General features: G+C 44.9%; 1 protein-coding gene across 3 annotated transcripts in view; it reads right to left on the bottom strand.

Moving 5' to 3' along the window:
* Window positions 1-16531, bottom strand: part of ATP8A2 (ATPase phospholipid transporting 8A2) — a 1034865-nt gene that overhangs the window by 598250 nt on the left and 420084 nt on the right. For all 3 annotated transcript variants that reach the window (XR_013224076.1, XM_077298312.1, XM_077298313.1), the window contains one exon: window positions 7837-7921. Coding sequence is in view for 2 of the 3 variants with exons in the window: in XM_077298312.1 (XP_077154427.1) it covers window positions 7837-7921 (85 nt within the window). In the remaining variant the exon portion in view is untranslated. The remainder of the gene's footprint in view (window positions 1-7836; window positions 7922-16531) is intronic.

Below are 16531 nucleotides of genomic sequence, written 5' to 3'. Positions count from 1 at the left end.
AGAAAACAAATACAACTCAAACAGATAGATAGACAAATAGTTGCTAACAAAAGGCAACTACCTGCCGGTTCTACAGCTCAGAGCAGTCACTGACCGCTCATGCCAACGATTCAGCTGCTCAACGTCAACCGAGCAGCTCTTCTTCTTCCGGGTTGCTGGGGCGTTACTTCCGAAATCATGCTGATTGACATCTGGCTTCCCGCAGATTCGCAGTGGGGAGCCAACTGTCAATCATCATGACGTCAACAGTCACGCCCCTTCAACATACCAGAGCGGAATAGAAGATGCTGCTCTGTCAACATGATGTCAGATGAAGCATCGGTATGTGACCACTCTGTGCCGGCAAATATCTGCGCCGGGCACAACAGGCAGGTAGATAACCCATTTAAATTCCTCAACATAACTAATAAAGCAACTGGGTTCTCCAAATTTATAAATAATGACATTTTTACTGACTACTGCAGTTTCAGAATTTTTCATTCAGGGTTGTCAACTTGACTATTTTTCCTGGACAGCTTATCAAAAATTCATGGACAGAATATTTTTTATGGACACATTGGAAAACTATAACTCATTATGATAATAAACGATACATGTCTACAGCCCATAATTCTGATAAAACATTAGCTGACCTCACATGATGATAATTAAAGTCAACATGAACTTAATTTTTTTTTAAGGACAGGGAAAAAAGTGCACTAGTTTTACAGACTATTCTAGAATTTCTACATGGTTGTCAACCCTGCGTTCATCTTCCTGAATAGAATCCCTCATGAGAGCACAGCTTTTTCTCAAGCAGGAATTGTTCACTGTGAATTCTGATTGCATGTTAGATACATAGCTACATCAAGAAGCTGGTTAAAAAATGTAAGAACTCTTTGCCATATACAAACATGGAAAAGAGTATAAAAAGATAGCAAAGGCACTAAATGTTCCTGGCAGTTGCATAGCTACTGGGGGACAGAGGGGCCGGTCTCCCCGGGCCCCACGCTCTGAGGGGCCCGCCCGGAGCAACGCTACTGTAACTGTATGCTGCGCACGCCGATACAGTTACACTCTGCGGCAGAGCAGGGAGACTTGATCTCCCTGCACTGCAACCAGGCCATTATGGGGACCTTGAGCAGGAGGGGGGCCCGTCGTCGTAAGTAAAGCACCATGGAATAAATGGCGCTATAATAATAATAATAATGCTGTATCGGTTGGATGCTGATACAGTTGAAAGCAACGATGATAGAAGAAGCATCACGCTCCCTCTCCCATCATTCCCTCTCTGTGTTTAACGTCAATGACACACACATTGAGAGCGGGCGCGATGACATCATTACTTGGCGCCTGCTGCCCTGAAATGTGTGGGCGATCGAAGCAGCGAAGGAACGAGGAGAGGTGAGTGTTGTTTTTTTATGGGGAGTGCATTACACTGTATGAAGGCCAATGGGAGTGCATTATACTGTATAGAGGCATATGGGGAGTGCATTATGCTATATAGAGTCTGCCAATGTGGTGAATTATACTATATAGAGTCTGCCTATAGGGAGTGCATTATACTAGACAGAGTCTGCCTATGGGCAGGGCATTATACTATATGGAGGCCAATGGGAGTGCATTATACTGTATAGACGCCTATGGGGAGAGCAGTATGCTATATAGAGTTTGCGGTGCATTATACTATATATAGTCTGCCTATGAGGAATGCATTATACTATATAGAGTCTGCCTATAGAGAGTGCATTATACCATATAGAGTCTGCCTGTGTGGTGCATTATACTATATATAGTCTACCTATGGGGATTGCATTACACTATATAGAGTCTGCCTATGGGGAGTGCATTATACTATACATAGTCTGCCTATGGGGAGTGCATTATACTATATAGAGTCTGCCTGTGTGGTACATTATACTATATAGAGTCTGCCTATGCAGTGCATTATACTATATATAGTCTACCTATGGGGAATGCATTATACTATATAGAGTCTGCCTGTAGGGAGTGAATTATACTATATAGAGTCTGCCTATGCGGTGCATTATACTATATATAGTCTACCTATGGGGAATGCATCATACTATATAGAGTCTGCCTATGGGGAGTGCATTATGCTATAGAGGCCTATGTGATTGCACTACCATATATAGAGTCTGCTTATAGGGAGTGTATTATACTATATAGAGGAGTTCAGTTTATTTTGACTGCCAAAGGGGCATACAGGGAGTTATTACTTTCTGGGGGCAAAATGTAAGCACTATTTTCTAGGGCACTTGCACATGGCATAACTATATTCTAGAGGTTTGTTCTACCATCTACAGGGCACACAGCACCACACAGAAGGTGCAGGAATAGGGATACATACGACGGCAGCAGCTCAGTACTGGGATATCAGCAGGATGAGTTTGTGCAGGTTGGGACTAAATGGGGAAGTTGCAGGAAATGTGAGAAGTCAGATGTGTCTTTGTTGTAATCTCTGCAGCCGAGTCCTGGCTGGAGAAGTTGTCATGTTGGTCTGGGCCAGATGGAAAAGACGGGAAAAGTAAACAAATCCATCAGAAAGAACAGCAGCTGTAAGTCACTATATATGTCACAATATGGTGGTAATATCAATGTTGGTCTTTGTATAGAGATTATTTTCAGTAACAGTGTGGTCATCTGCTGAGGTTCTCCTACATCCACTATTAGGGTGCACCACCATAGTTGTAATCAGGGTTACCTTGTTAGGGGCCCACTCAGAATCCCCCCCTCCGAACCAAAACCCTAGTAACACCAATGGCTCATGGAGATACAGATGAAGCAGAGTTCCCAAGTTCAAGGTTGCAAGAACAATGGTAACACTACCTGGCCGTGGCAGAAATAGGAAGCGATCACCGCCTGCCACCAAATTCTCCTCCAAAAACCCTCAATCGGCTGCAAAAGACTTACAGTAAGATATGGTGGCCTCAGGCACAGAAGTTTCTGTTTGCAAAGTAAGACACATACTAAACACTTAAGGTTTCCAAGCCCAAACTCCAAGATGTACAGCTTTACTAACCAAGTAAAGTCGACTCTAATCTGCACAAAATCATAAAAATAAAGCACCGAAGTTTGCAGATTCTGTTCTGTAGTGTAATGAAACAAAATTGGAATGTTTCAGGCCTATGGATCTGCAGTATGTCTGGAGGAGGAAGAATAAAGCATACGCTGAAAAAAACACCCTGCCTACAGTGAAGCATAGCGGGGGCTCAGTGATACCTACAGTAAAGCATAGCAGTGGCTCATTAATGCTCTGAAGCTGCTTTGCTTCCTCTGGCATGAGAAACCTGAAGCATGTGGAGAGCAAAGATGGATTTAGTCCCGTATCAAGAAATTCTAGGAGAAAATATAATGTTTGCTATGAAGAAGCTGAAGATTGGGAGTTATTGATTCTTTAGTAAGAAATGATCCCAAGTATACTTCAAAGTCCACCAAGACTTGGTTTAAGGAACAGTCCAAGAATATTGGACTGTGTGTCACAAACTCCTATGTTGTATCCCATAGAAACATTTTAGTGGAATGTGAAGAAAGAGACAGCAGCATGGAAAACCAAATATATTAATGAACTGGAGGCCACTGCTAAGAGACTGGGCTAAGATTTGCAGCAGGACATAACAGCCAGGGGGCTTTCATAAGGACTTGTGAAAAGGAGGTGGCACTGTGTTGCTGACTGATGGAAGTGGAATATCTTTTCAGCCAACTGTATTTCCCGTGCACAGTATATGCAGTGTACCTAAGCACTACAATACTTGTTTCAAAGCACCATAATGTTAATTTAACCAGTCCCTACATAGAAGAATACTCTAAGAGACCAATTTTCCTTTCATTAGTAGCCAGGCAATACAAAACGTTTGTAGACATCAGTAAAAAAAAATGCAAACATTCTAAGCCCATTGGATACTCGCCCCATCTTCTTCCTAGTCCTGAGGCATGGTCATTGCTTCTACAAAGGCAATATATGCTTTAACTTCTAAATTCCGAATACAACATTATATTTTGCTGTGGACAAAGGACGAGAATAAAAAGCTGGCGTTTTGTTTAGCTTCAGCTTGGCCAGCATTACCGCAGAGTGTATAGAAGGCGGTGGCGGTGAGCCATAGCTCACTTATCAAACTGAACATGACATTAATACACTTAGACACGTCAGTCTCTGATAAAACCTTTAAATCATTCCCCGGGTAGAGAATGTTCATCCAAGAAATGATCGTTCCTTAAGTTTTCTTATAAGATAAAATTGTAGTCCTTATCTCTCCAACAATAAATACTGCGCTTGTTGAGAGGTTTTATTAATCTCGGACAATTATAAGGCATTTGACAAAGGAAACAATGTAAACTTGTGATTTAAACCAGTCTTATTTTTTATCAATGGGATTAAAGTAAAGGTTTACTTTTACATGTTAGTTTTGGAGAAGGGGTATAATACAGTAACCTTTATAACATGTATTAGTTCTCATTGACAATTTGATTTTTTCTTTTCTTTGACAACGTCTCCAAAAATAATAGACAGCCAACATTTTTTACAAACTCCATGGGAAAAATTATAGATATGTTTTTTTTAAATGGACTGTCCAGGATCCAACGCACCACTGACAACCCTGGTCTTCGTTGTATTGCAGTCTCTATTTTTCTCATTCTCTTTTTCATGTGTCTTAACAATTCTAAATCAGGGCCGAATAAAATTTTAGTGTTTTGAGCAGCAAACACGATCACAGCTAACTGACCAGTGGCACATGCTACATGCTGGTTAGAACTTTTCCAACAGCGGACGTCAGTGAATTGAACGGAGTTCATTGGTTGCAAACTCCCAGGACCGCTAAGGCGGCACCATGAGTGTGTGAACTTTCTCACGCTCACGGTGACATCAGTGAGGTGAAAGGATATCATCTTGAAGCACTGAGCTGAGCATCAACCCCCCCAACTATCACCCCACTTGCCACCACACCAGGGCAAGTGGGAAGAGCAAAGCCAAGTGCCATAATTGGCACATCTTATGGATGCGCCATTTCTGGGGCAGCTGAGAGCTGATGTTTTTAATCTGTGAGGGGGCCAATATCCATTGCCCCTTCCTAGGCTATTAATATGAGCCAGCAGCTGTCTGCCATGCTTTTGCTGGTTTTTAATTATAGGGGGACCCTACGTCATTTTTTTTGGGGGGTCCCCATTTTAATAACCAGGAAAGGCTAAGTATACAGCTGTGAGCTGATATTAATAGCTCCATGGATATTACCCCATTCCCAGGCTATAAACATCTTCCCCCAGCTGTCCGCTTTCCCTCTGCTGGGTTAATAAAATGTCGGGGGGGATCCCACTTCATTTTTTTATCAGAAAATAATTGATGTAATAATAAAATACATGAACAATAAGCTACACAGGCACTGTACTAATTATATATGTGACTGAAATTTTTTATCTATCTAATCTATGTGTATATATCTATTCTATCATTCTGTCGGGTCACGCTGTGATTTTACTGTATGTGGCAGATGAATTGCTGGCTTTTCAAAGGACATGGGTGTGTAAAAATCGGACTGCACTCGCTTGGTGTAATTTTTTTTATCACACCCATTGACTTCTATTGGTGAATGCGATCCGATTTTTGCATAGAATCTCAGCATGCTGTGATTTTTTTCCAGTCTGATCGTGATCCTATCTGAAAAAATAAATCGCAGATGAACACACAACGATAGAATAACACTGGTCCAAAAGAAATCCGATTTTTAATCGGATTGCATTCGTACGATTTCATCGCAAGTGGGAGCGAGCTCTAAAGAGTAAAGTGAAGTGTATGACATCCGAGTGCGGTCTGATTTTCATGGACTGTCAGAATACAGAATGTGGAGGAAGTCTTTTTTTTTAGCCATGTACGAGCAAACGGAATAACATTTGGACAACACTCTGATCAAAGTCAAGATCACATGGTCATCAAAATAATCAGTCCGTTTTTCTCATCCTTTTTCACTTACCACCATTATGTCATTAAAATCTATTTAAAAAAATAGCAGAACATTATTGCTACTGGCCCCCAATTGTCAAAATTTAATTTGTGCTCTAATGTGAATTAAAGAATGAAATCAATAAAATATCTGACACTGCGCTAAGTAAATAGAGAGATTAACGTTTTCACAGCCAAATATTTGTTCTTTTTTATTTAAAGAAGGAAATATCTTCTCTCTTGTTTGGATGGGGACACATTGAAAATTTCAGGTCGTGCTTGAGACTTTCTGTTCTCCGCTGTCATTACCGGGGCGCTGCTGTAGGATGACGTGGGCAATGAAAGAGAGATGCAATGTCTTTATTAAACAGAGCCTGAAGAAAGTGTAAAAAAAAAGATGTTTGTGTAGAAAGATTCTCCTCTCTGTGAAGTGTTCTCTATCACTTAGACCCGCATTTTCACTCCAAATTAATAAACCAACTAATGAAAGATGCTGCTACTGCTTTGGAGTAACAGAAATGCAGACGTTCAACATTTGCAACCCAAAAATCTGCTGCAACTACTGATTTTTGGCAAGAAAAGCGCTGTGTAAAATATGCACAATTTTTGCAGCATTTGCTGCATGCTTTTTTTCCCTTCTTCATTTGAATGGGGGAAAAATGCTGGAAGAATTGACGCAGCAGATTAAATCTGCAAGAAAAAAAATTAACAGCATGCGCATGAGATTTCAGAAGTCTCCTTTATTTTTCTGGAAATGTAAAAAATTGCATTTTTTAAAATGCATGGTGCGGTGAACACATAAAAAGCGCAATATGTGCAGATATCGTAAGTGTTTTATTGTCTATAGCAGGAGTGAAAGCCTAGTTTGGCTAGAGGGCTACCTTGTTAGATTGTATCGCTCTTTAGGGCTTCCTAAACTTAAAGGGGGTTGAACAGGACTTGCATATTGATGACCTATCCATAGTATAGGTTATCAAAATCAGATCAGTGGTGGTCCAACATGAGCGCCCTCATCAATTAGCTCGGTCTTCTGCCCCATACATTGCTTATATCCGGCATCCGCCGGGGCAGATCACAGTCATGTGAGGATCCCAACAGATCATAGATAGGTCATCAATGTGCAAGTCCAAGACAACCCCTTTAAAGTGTTATTCCCAACTGACAGTATATGCCTTAAAGAGTAACCATCATTTAACGGGATCCGGTCAGGTCCCCCATGACCTTCAATATGGCAGCATTCAGCTAGGAGGCGTGATAACATGAAAAGAGGGCTGACTAGTCTGGGGAACTGACGCTCCATCGACTAGTGAAAGCCCTCATTAGCATAGGGAAAGCGGAGGTTATAAATGCTTAAAATAAGGAACGCTATATTATACCTTATTTGTGAAAGCTTCTTCTTACTCCTCCTTTACTTGATGTTTCATTCTGAAAATTCTCAATTCACTCAGGTAAAATGCATCTTCAATGATGCAGATTTTCCCACTTCTGAGATAGGAGATGACAGTTGGTGCTCATGAAGTTCTATGGAATACTGTTGATTCAGGAGACCTTCCAGCAGAATTCTATCTGCCATCTCCTATCTCATTAGTTGGGCTTGTTTAGCTTATAAATGAGATCTCCTCTCAGACGTCTTTTTTTCTCTGTATAAGTATATGTGTGGTCAGTACAGAGGACTGGAAAAGTTGTATGACGAGTTGTGAAGTCATCAACTCTTGTTGAAACCCAACAAATATTCTCGCTACTTTTAAAAAAGGCCAAAAAGAGCTAATACTTTATTGAACAAATACGGTGTTAAATATCCCAAAATGTGACATATCCTAGAGGTATGATATCAGCGATAAACCCAGAAGACCACCTTTACCTTTAAGCATAAGAATATCAACAAGAAAGACGTGATTTACCTTCAGAAGCAAACTGTTCAAGATGGTTTAATGTCTGCTCCATGTACTGGGATTCTCTTGACAGCCTCTCAAATATAACATTGTCCTTAAAAATGATGAATAATAAGATTAGTATTTCAGCCGGTAGCCCAGCATCAAAAGACAACATTCAGTTCGGGGGAGATTTTAGGTGCCATGTAAATAATATACCGCATCATTTCTAAAAAAAAAAAAAATACATCATGCTAGTGTGAATAGAGGCTAAAAGTCACTTTTTCATATCATAAGTTTTCTACAATTTACAGGCAAATTGTGACTGAAGTTTCATTAAAATCTGTTTAATCTGATGGACAAAAAAATGATGTTATCAGCCCAGGGCCGGACTGGGACTAAAATTCAGCCCTGGCATTTGAAGTCACACAGGCCCACTTGTCATATGGTGACTGTATAATATCTTTGTACACTTGTAGGCTACAAGAAGTGAGGGGAGTGTAACACGACTATATAACATATAATTACAGCTGTATCCAGCATTACAGCTCAGCCCCCATAGAATGTAATACAGCACAGCCCCCATAGACTATAATACAGCACAGCCCCCATAGACTATAACACAGCACAGCCCCATAGAATGCAATACAGCCCAGTCCCCGTAGAATGTAATGCAGCCAGCCCCCATAGAGTGTAATGCAGCCAGCCCCCATAGAATGTAATGCAGCCAGCCCCCATAGACTATAATACAGCACAGCCCCATAGAATGTAATGCTGCACAGCCCCCATAGAATGTAATGCAGCACAGCCCCCATAGAATGTAATGCAGCACAGCCCCATAGAATGTAATACAGCCAGCCCCCATAGAATGTAATACAGCCAGCCCCCATAGAATGTAATGCAGCACAGCCCCCATGGAATGTAATGCAGCACAGCCCCCATAGAATGTAATGCAGCCAGCCACCATAGAATGTAATGCAGCCAGCCACCATACAATATAATGCAGCACAGCCCCATAGAATGTAATGCTGCAAAGCCCCCATACAATATAATGCAGCACAGCCCCATAGAATGTAATGCAGTACAGCCCCCATAGAATGTAATGCAGCACAGCCCCCATACAATATAATGCAGAACAGCCCCATAGAATATAATGCAGCACAGGCCCATAGAATATAATGCAGCACAGGCCCATAGAATATAATGCAGCACAGGCCCATAGAATGGAATGCAGCACAGCCCCATAGAATATAATGCAGCACAGGCCCATAGTATATAATGCAGCACAGGCCCATAGAATGGAATGCAGCACAGGCCCATAGAATGGAATGCAGCACAGGCCCATAGAATGGAATGCAGCACAGGCCCCATAGAATATAATGCAGCACAGGCCCATAGAATATAATGCAGCACAGGCCCATAGAATATAATGCAGCACAGGCCCATAGAATGGAATGCAGCACAGGCCCATAGAATGGAATGCAGCACAGGCCCATAGAATACAATGCAGCACAGGCCCATAGAATATAATGCAGCACAGGCCCATAGAATGGAATGCAGCACAGGCCCATAGAATGGAATGCAGCACAGGCCCATAGAATACAATGCAGCACAGGCCCATAGAATATAATGCAGCACAGGCCCATAGAATGGAATGCAGCACAGCCCCATAGAATATAATGCAGCACAGCCCCATAGAATATAATGCAGCACAGGCCCATAGAATGGAATGCAGCACAGCCCCATAGAATATAATGCAGCAGAGGCCCATAGAATGGAATGCAGCACAGGCCCATAGAATATAATGCAGCAGAGGCCCATAGAATGGAATGCAGCCAGCCCCATAGAATATAATGCAGCAGAGGCCCATAGAATGGAATGCAGCCAGCCCCATACAATATAATGCAGCACAGGCCCATATTATTATTATTATTATTTATTGTTATAGCGCCATTTATTCCATGGTGCTTTACAAGTGAGGAGGTAGAATGGAATGCAGCACAGCCCCATAGAATATAATGCAGCAGAGGCCCATAGAATGGAATGCAGCCAGCCCCATAGAATATAATGCAGCAGAGGCCCATAGAATGGAATGCAGCCAGCCCCATAGAATATAATGCAGCAGAGGCCCATAGAATGGAATGCAGCCAGCCCCATAGAATATAATGCAGCAGAGGCCCATAGAATGGAATGCAGCCAGCCCCATAGAATATAATGCAGCACAGGCCCATAGAATGGAATGCAGCACAGCCCCATAGAATATAATGCAGCAGAGGCCCATAGAATGGAATGCAGCCAGCCCCATAGAATATAATGCAGCAGAGGCCCATAAAATGGAATGCAGCCAGCCCCATAGAATATAATGCAGCAGAGGCCCATAGAATGGAATGCAGCCAGCCCCATAGAATATAATGCAGCAGAGGCCCATAGAATGGAATGCAGCCAGGCCCATAGAATGGAATGCAGCCAGCCCCATAGAATATAATGCAGCAGAGGTCCATAGAATGGAATGCAGCCAGCCCCATAGAATATAATGCAGCAGAGGCCCATAGAATGGAATGCAGCACAGCCCCATAGAATATAATGCAGCAGAGGCCCATAGAATGGAATGCAGCCAGCCCCATAGAATATAATGCAGCAGAGGCCCATAGAATGGAATGCAGCCAGCCCCATAGAATATAATGCAGCAGAGGCCCATAGAATGGAATGCAGCCAGCCCCATAGAATATAATGCAGCAGAGGCCCATAGAATGGAATGCAGCCAGCCCCATAGAATATAATGCAGCAGAGGCCCATAGAATGGAATGCAGCCAGCCCCATAGAATATAATGCAGCAGAGGCCCATAGAATGGAATGCAGCCAGCCCCATAGAATATAATGCAGCAGAGGCCCATAGAATGGAATGCAGCACAGCCCCCCCCCCAATAGCTCCACAATCCAGTCATCACTCATTGATAAAAAACAAAAACTCTCTACTCACCTTTCCTCCTGCCCCGCGCTACTCTGGCTCTGGTCTCAGCAGTCGCAGTCTGCCCGCCCGGTCACACAGCAGGTGCGCGATGATATGACGTCATCGCGCACCCGCAGTGTCAGCGGCAGGCAGAGCGGGGAATGATGGGAGAGGGGGCGTCAGCAGACGCTCTCTCCTCCATCATTGCATTCAACTGTACCGGCGTCTATGACGCCGGTATAGTTGAATGCGGGGCCGGGAGTGCGCCGACAGCGGGGAGAGTGCGCCGACAGCGGCACACTCGAGCGGCCCACTACTGCCACCGGCCCTTCTGGCATTTGCCAGAACTGCCCGATGGCCAGTCCGGCCCTGTATCAGCCCCCCCAAAAAACTCTCCAAAGTGTCATCCACTAGGTGTTTACCTGCATTACTGTCCACTGCCTGTTGTCAAGTGTAATCTGCCTCTAAACAGAGACATGGAGACGGATTACAGGATGTGAAGGTAGGGTTTAGTCTTTCTGCTCGTGCTTTCCTGTTTGTAGCTCGAAATTTCTGGAACTTCTAGTGTTAAGCCACATTTAGGCTATGTGCACACATCTGAAATTGCCGCGGAAATTTCCGCTGCAATTCCGCAACTCCCTGCCGTGGGTATAACGCATGCGGAATTGGCATGCGTATTCCCGCTAAACACTAGCGTTTTACAAGCGATCTGTAGAATCGCTTGGAAAACTGATTGACAGGTTGGTCACACTTGTCAAACATAGTGCTTGACAAGTGTGACCAACTTTTTACTATTGATGCTGCCTATGCAGCATCAATAGTAAAAGATCTAATGTTAAAAATAATGAAAAAAAAAAATTGTGATATTCTCACTTTCCGGCGTCCCCCGCAGCCTTCCCGCTCCTCAGGATGCTCCCGTTCCCAGTGATGCCTCGCGGCAATGACCCCAGATGACGTAGCATCACACGAGACCACTACGTCATCACAGGTCATTGCCGAGAGGCATCACTGGGAACGGGAGCATCGTGAGGAGCGGGAAGGCTGCGGGGGACGCCGGAAAGTGAGAATATCACGATTTTTTATTTTAATTCTTTTTTTTTTTACAGGTATATGGTTCCCAGGGCCTGGAGGAGAATCTCCTCTCCTCCACCCTGGGTACCAACCGCACATGATCTGCTTACTTCCCGCATGGTGGGCATAGCCCCATGCAGAAAGTAAGCGGATCAATGCATTCCTGGGTGGGCAGAATCGCCACGATTCCGCACAAAGAATGAACATGCTGCGTTTTTTTCCAGAATGCGATTCCGCCGCGGAAAAAAGATGCAGCATGTGCACAAAAAATATGGAATGCATTAAAAATGATAGGATGCTTATGTAAGCGGGGTTTTTTTAGAGTTTTTTCGGTGGAAAACGGCCAAAAAAAACACAAAAAAAATCGCTAAAAATCCTGAACGTGTGCACATAGCCTAACACGGTCAGTATTTTATCTCAGTGTTTGTAAGCCAAAACCAGAAGTGGAAGAATCAGAGGAAAAGTATAATAGAAACACATCCCCACTTCTGTATTTATCACCCACTCCTGGTTTTGGCTACAAATACTGATGTAATATACTGACCAAATACTGATAGTGTGAACGTGGCCTTAAGCTGCATACAAGCAACACAACACACAACAGAGAGGCGTGCTTTCAGTACAGGGTAAGCAAAACATTGAAAAATGCAATACTGCTATGTGAGGGAAAGAAAGCTCCTGCACCTATAGTGCTGACAGAATTCTGCCTACTAACAAAGTGTGAATGGCAAATTATAGAACATGAGAATAAGGACAGCTACACATATTAGACTGGTATGTGCACTAAAAGTAGTTTGAACTTATTATATGGGGGATGAGGACAGCAAAATCGTATTTTTGGGTGAAATGTTTGGTATGCTTTAAGGGCATAAATCTACCAATAAAATGAAGCAATTATTAAAGCCACTAAGTAATTGAGTGTCAGTAGATGTCAGTGGTGTAGCATACAAATCTTGATTTATTCTACGTGAAGAACTGAATTTCTCTGTGGCGGTAACGTTCTACTATATAAATCTAGCCATGGATGGCCACATCTTATTCGGCATGCTTTCAAGAGATCTATGTATCTTTTCAGCTTAAAACATCAGATAAAATTATCATTAAATGTCATCCTGTGAACTTCGTGATTGAAATCCTATTCTGGAACGTCCATAGACTGGACTTGAACATGACAATCTACTAATGTATCGCATTCTGGAAGGTTACGCTTGGCCAAGTGCCTCCATAAGTTTGATATATATGAATGTGTAACTCGCCTAATGGAAACTGGATCTTTATCTTCATCCTGGAGACAAAAGAGTTTCTCTGGTATGTGGTCTCTGGTTTGTATCAGGCCTATAGTAACTATAAGTCACTACGGCTCCGGAGATAAATCCTCTGTATAAATCACATATAACAATCATATGTGCGGGTGGCTACTCATAAAGATGTTCTATCATCTCCAAAAAAAAGAAGGGGTTTTTAAGCAGAATAGATAATGTTCATCCTTATCTGTTCTGGGCGGGAAAAAAACCCACTTCATCCAACAATTCATCTAAATTAGTCACTAAGAACTTCATTTTCTCGTACATGTGTCCGACAATACAACATATGGGGTAATTCATACTACTTCTTTTTTTTTTTAAACTCTTTTTATTGAAAGATTCCACAGGAGAAGATTATAAACATAGAACAATGCAATGTAAAGTCAGAATAATCCATACAGTCACCGTCTACAGTGAGATAAATATGATATCACACTTTCAATAATAAAACAAATAAAAAAAAACAAATAGAACATAGCATTAACATAATGTACACTACAAGTCTTTGCATCTTAAAAAACAAAAGCTTCATTATCAGATTTTGAGCTCATACCAGGTCAGTTTATAGCAAGCACACCTCCCTAAGCCCACATATTATCACTTTCATGCCCAGGAAGGGATATAGATCAGGGGTTGTATCGCGAGATTGATGAGACCGTGGCATTAGTAGCTAAATGTGTTAAAGGGAACCGGTCACCCCCAAAATCGAAGGTGAGTAAAGCCCACCAGCATCAGGGGCTTATCTACAGCATTCTGTAATGCTCTAGATAAGCCCCCGATGTATCCTGAAAGATGAGAAAAAGAGGTTAGATTATACTCACCCAGGGGCGGTCCCGGTCCAGTTCTGGTCTGATGGGCGTCATGGTCCGGTCCGGTCCGGGGCCTCCCATCTTCTTACGATGACGTCCTCTTCTTGTCTTCAGGCTGCGGCTCCGGCACAGGCGTACTTTGTCTGTTGAGGGCAGAGCAATGTACTGCAGTACGCAGGCGCCGGGAAAGGTCAGAGAGGCCCGGCGCCTGCGCACTGCAGTACTTTGCTCTGCCCTCAACGGGGCAGACAAAGTACGCCTGTGCCAGAGCTGCAGAGTGAATACAAGAAGAGGACATCATCGTAAGAAGATAGGAGGCCCCGGACTGGACCGCGACGCCCATCTGACCAGAACTGGACCGGGACCGCCCCTGGGTGAGTATAATCTAACCTCTTTTTCTCATCTTTCAGGATACATTGAGGGCTTTTCTACAGCATTACAGAATGCTGTAGATAAGCCCCTGATGCTGGTGGGCTTAGCTCACCTTCGATTTTGGGGGTGACAGGTTCCCTTTAAGGGTGAGTCACACCACCTTTCCCAAATCTTATGGAACTTCTGGGGACATCCTCTATTTTTATATAGTACTAGATGGCAGCCCGATTCTAAAGAATCGGGAGTCTAGAATCCATATATACTTTATTTATTCAAATGTAAGAATAATACAATTAATAAATAATAGTAAGAAAGAACAAAAAATGGCTGCACTCACCAGCTCTTGACAATTCTTGACAGTACGGCACATTTCTGATTGGTCGCTCGCGGCAGGCGGCAACCAATCAGAAAAGTGCCGCGCACCACGAAGGCATATATCTTTGTCCACCCTGAGCGGGTGTAGGACGCTGGTGACGTCACTTATCTCCGGACATTATCTCCGGACAAAGCCACGGAAGTTGGCACAAATTGCCGGAAGTAGTATTCTAGGCAATTATATATTAGATTTTAATGTTATCAGTGTTTACCTTTGAACGTTTATATTGTATTGTCCTGTCACCAGCCATGTGTACGATTATCGGCCCGAAAGCCTCTCTGGAACCAATAATCACCCCATGTAAAGGTATCTTTATAAGTTAAAGATTCAGAATACTATGACTTTTATCATATCCTGAACAGTCAAGTTTTTTATGAACCGTTAAGGTTTTCTGGTTGAAGTAAAAAAAACTCTGAGTGTTTACAGTTTGAAACCATAAAATGTTGAAAAATTATGTCATTCTTGAGTATATCACTCAATGGTGCTCATAAACGTGTCAAATTTGATCTATAATATACTTTAATATACGTTACTTTAATCTTTAATATACTTAAGAACAGGGCCCCAGACATCACACAGGGGGTCTGAAACACCGCACAGTGGTCCAAAATATCGCTGTGCTCTGCCTGGGGCCCCTGTGCTCTGCCTGGGGCCCCATGTTCTGCCTGGGGCCCCTGTGCTCTGCCTGGGGCCCCATGTTCTGCCTGGGGCCCCTGTGCTCTGCCTGGGGCCACTGTGCTCTGCCTGGGGCCCCATAGGCTGCCTGGGGCCCCTGTGCTCTGCCTGGGGCCCCATAGGCTGCCTGGGGCCCCTGTGCTCTGCCTGGGGCCCCATAGGCTGCCTGGGGCCCCTGTGCTCTACCTGGGACCACTGTGCTCTGCCTGGGGCCCCATATGCTGCCTGGGGCCCCTGTGCTCTGCCTGGGGCCCCTGTGCTCTGCCTGGGGCCCCTGTGCTCTGCCTGGGGCCCCATAGGCTGCCTGGGGCCCCTGTGCTCTGCCTGGGACCACTGTGCTCTGCCTGGGGCCCCATATGCTGCCTGGGGCCCCTGTGCTCTGCCTGGGGCCCCATATGCTGCCTGGGGCCCCTGTGCTCTGCCTGGGGCCCCATATGCTGCCTGGAGCCCCTGTGCTCTGCCTGGGGCCCCTGTGCTCTGCCTGGGGCCCCATGCTCTGCCTGGGGCCACTGTGCTCTGCCTGGGGCCACTGTGCTCTGCCTGGGGCCCCATGTTCTGCCTGGGGCCCCATAAGCTGCCTGGGGCCCCTGTGCTCTGCCTGGGACCACTGTGCTCTGCCTGGGGCCCCATATGCTGCCTGGGGCCCCTGTGCTCTGCCTGGGGCCACTGTGCTCTGCCTGGGGCCCCATATGCTGCCTGGGGCCCCTGTGCTCTGCCTGGGGCCCCATATGCTGCCTGGGGCCCCTGTGCTCTGCCTGGGGCCCCATGTTCTGCCTGGGGCCCCTGTGCTCTGCCTGGGGCCACTGTGCTCTGCCTGGGGCCCCATATGCTGCCTGGGGCCCCTGTGCTCTGCCTGGGGCCCCATAGGCTGCCTGGGGCCCCTGTGCTCTGCCTGGGGCCACTGTGCTCTGCCTGGGGCCCCATAGGCTGCCTGGGGCCCCTGTGCTCTGCCTGGGACCACTGTGCTCTGCCTGGGGCCCCATATGCTGCCTGGGGCCCCTGTGCTCTGCCTGGGGCCACTGTGCTCTGCCTGGGGCCCCATATGCTGCCTGGGGCCCCTGTGCTCTGCCTGGGGCCCCATATGCTGCCTGGGGCCCCTGTGCTCTACCTGGGGCCCCTGTGCTCTGCCTGGGGCCCCATGTTCTGCCTGGGGCCCCTGTGCTCTGCC

This window comes from Ranitomeya variabilis, chromosome 3 (genome assembly GCF_051348905.1).
Source record: "Ranitomeya variabilis isolate aRanVar5 chromosome 3, aRanVar5.hap1, whole genome shotgun sequence".
Lineage (NCBI taxonomy): Eukaryota > Metazoa > Chordata > Amphibia > Anura > Dendrobatidae > Ranitomeya > Ranitomeya variabilis.
This window is presented reverse-complemented; position numbering and strand designations above follow the sequence as displayed.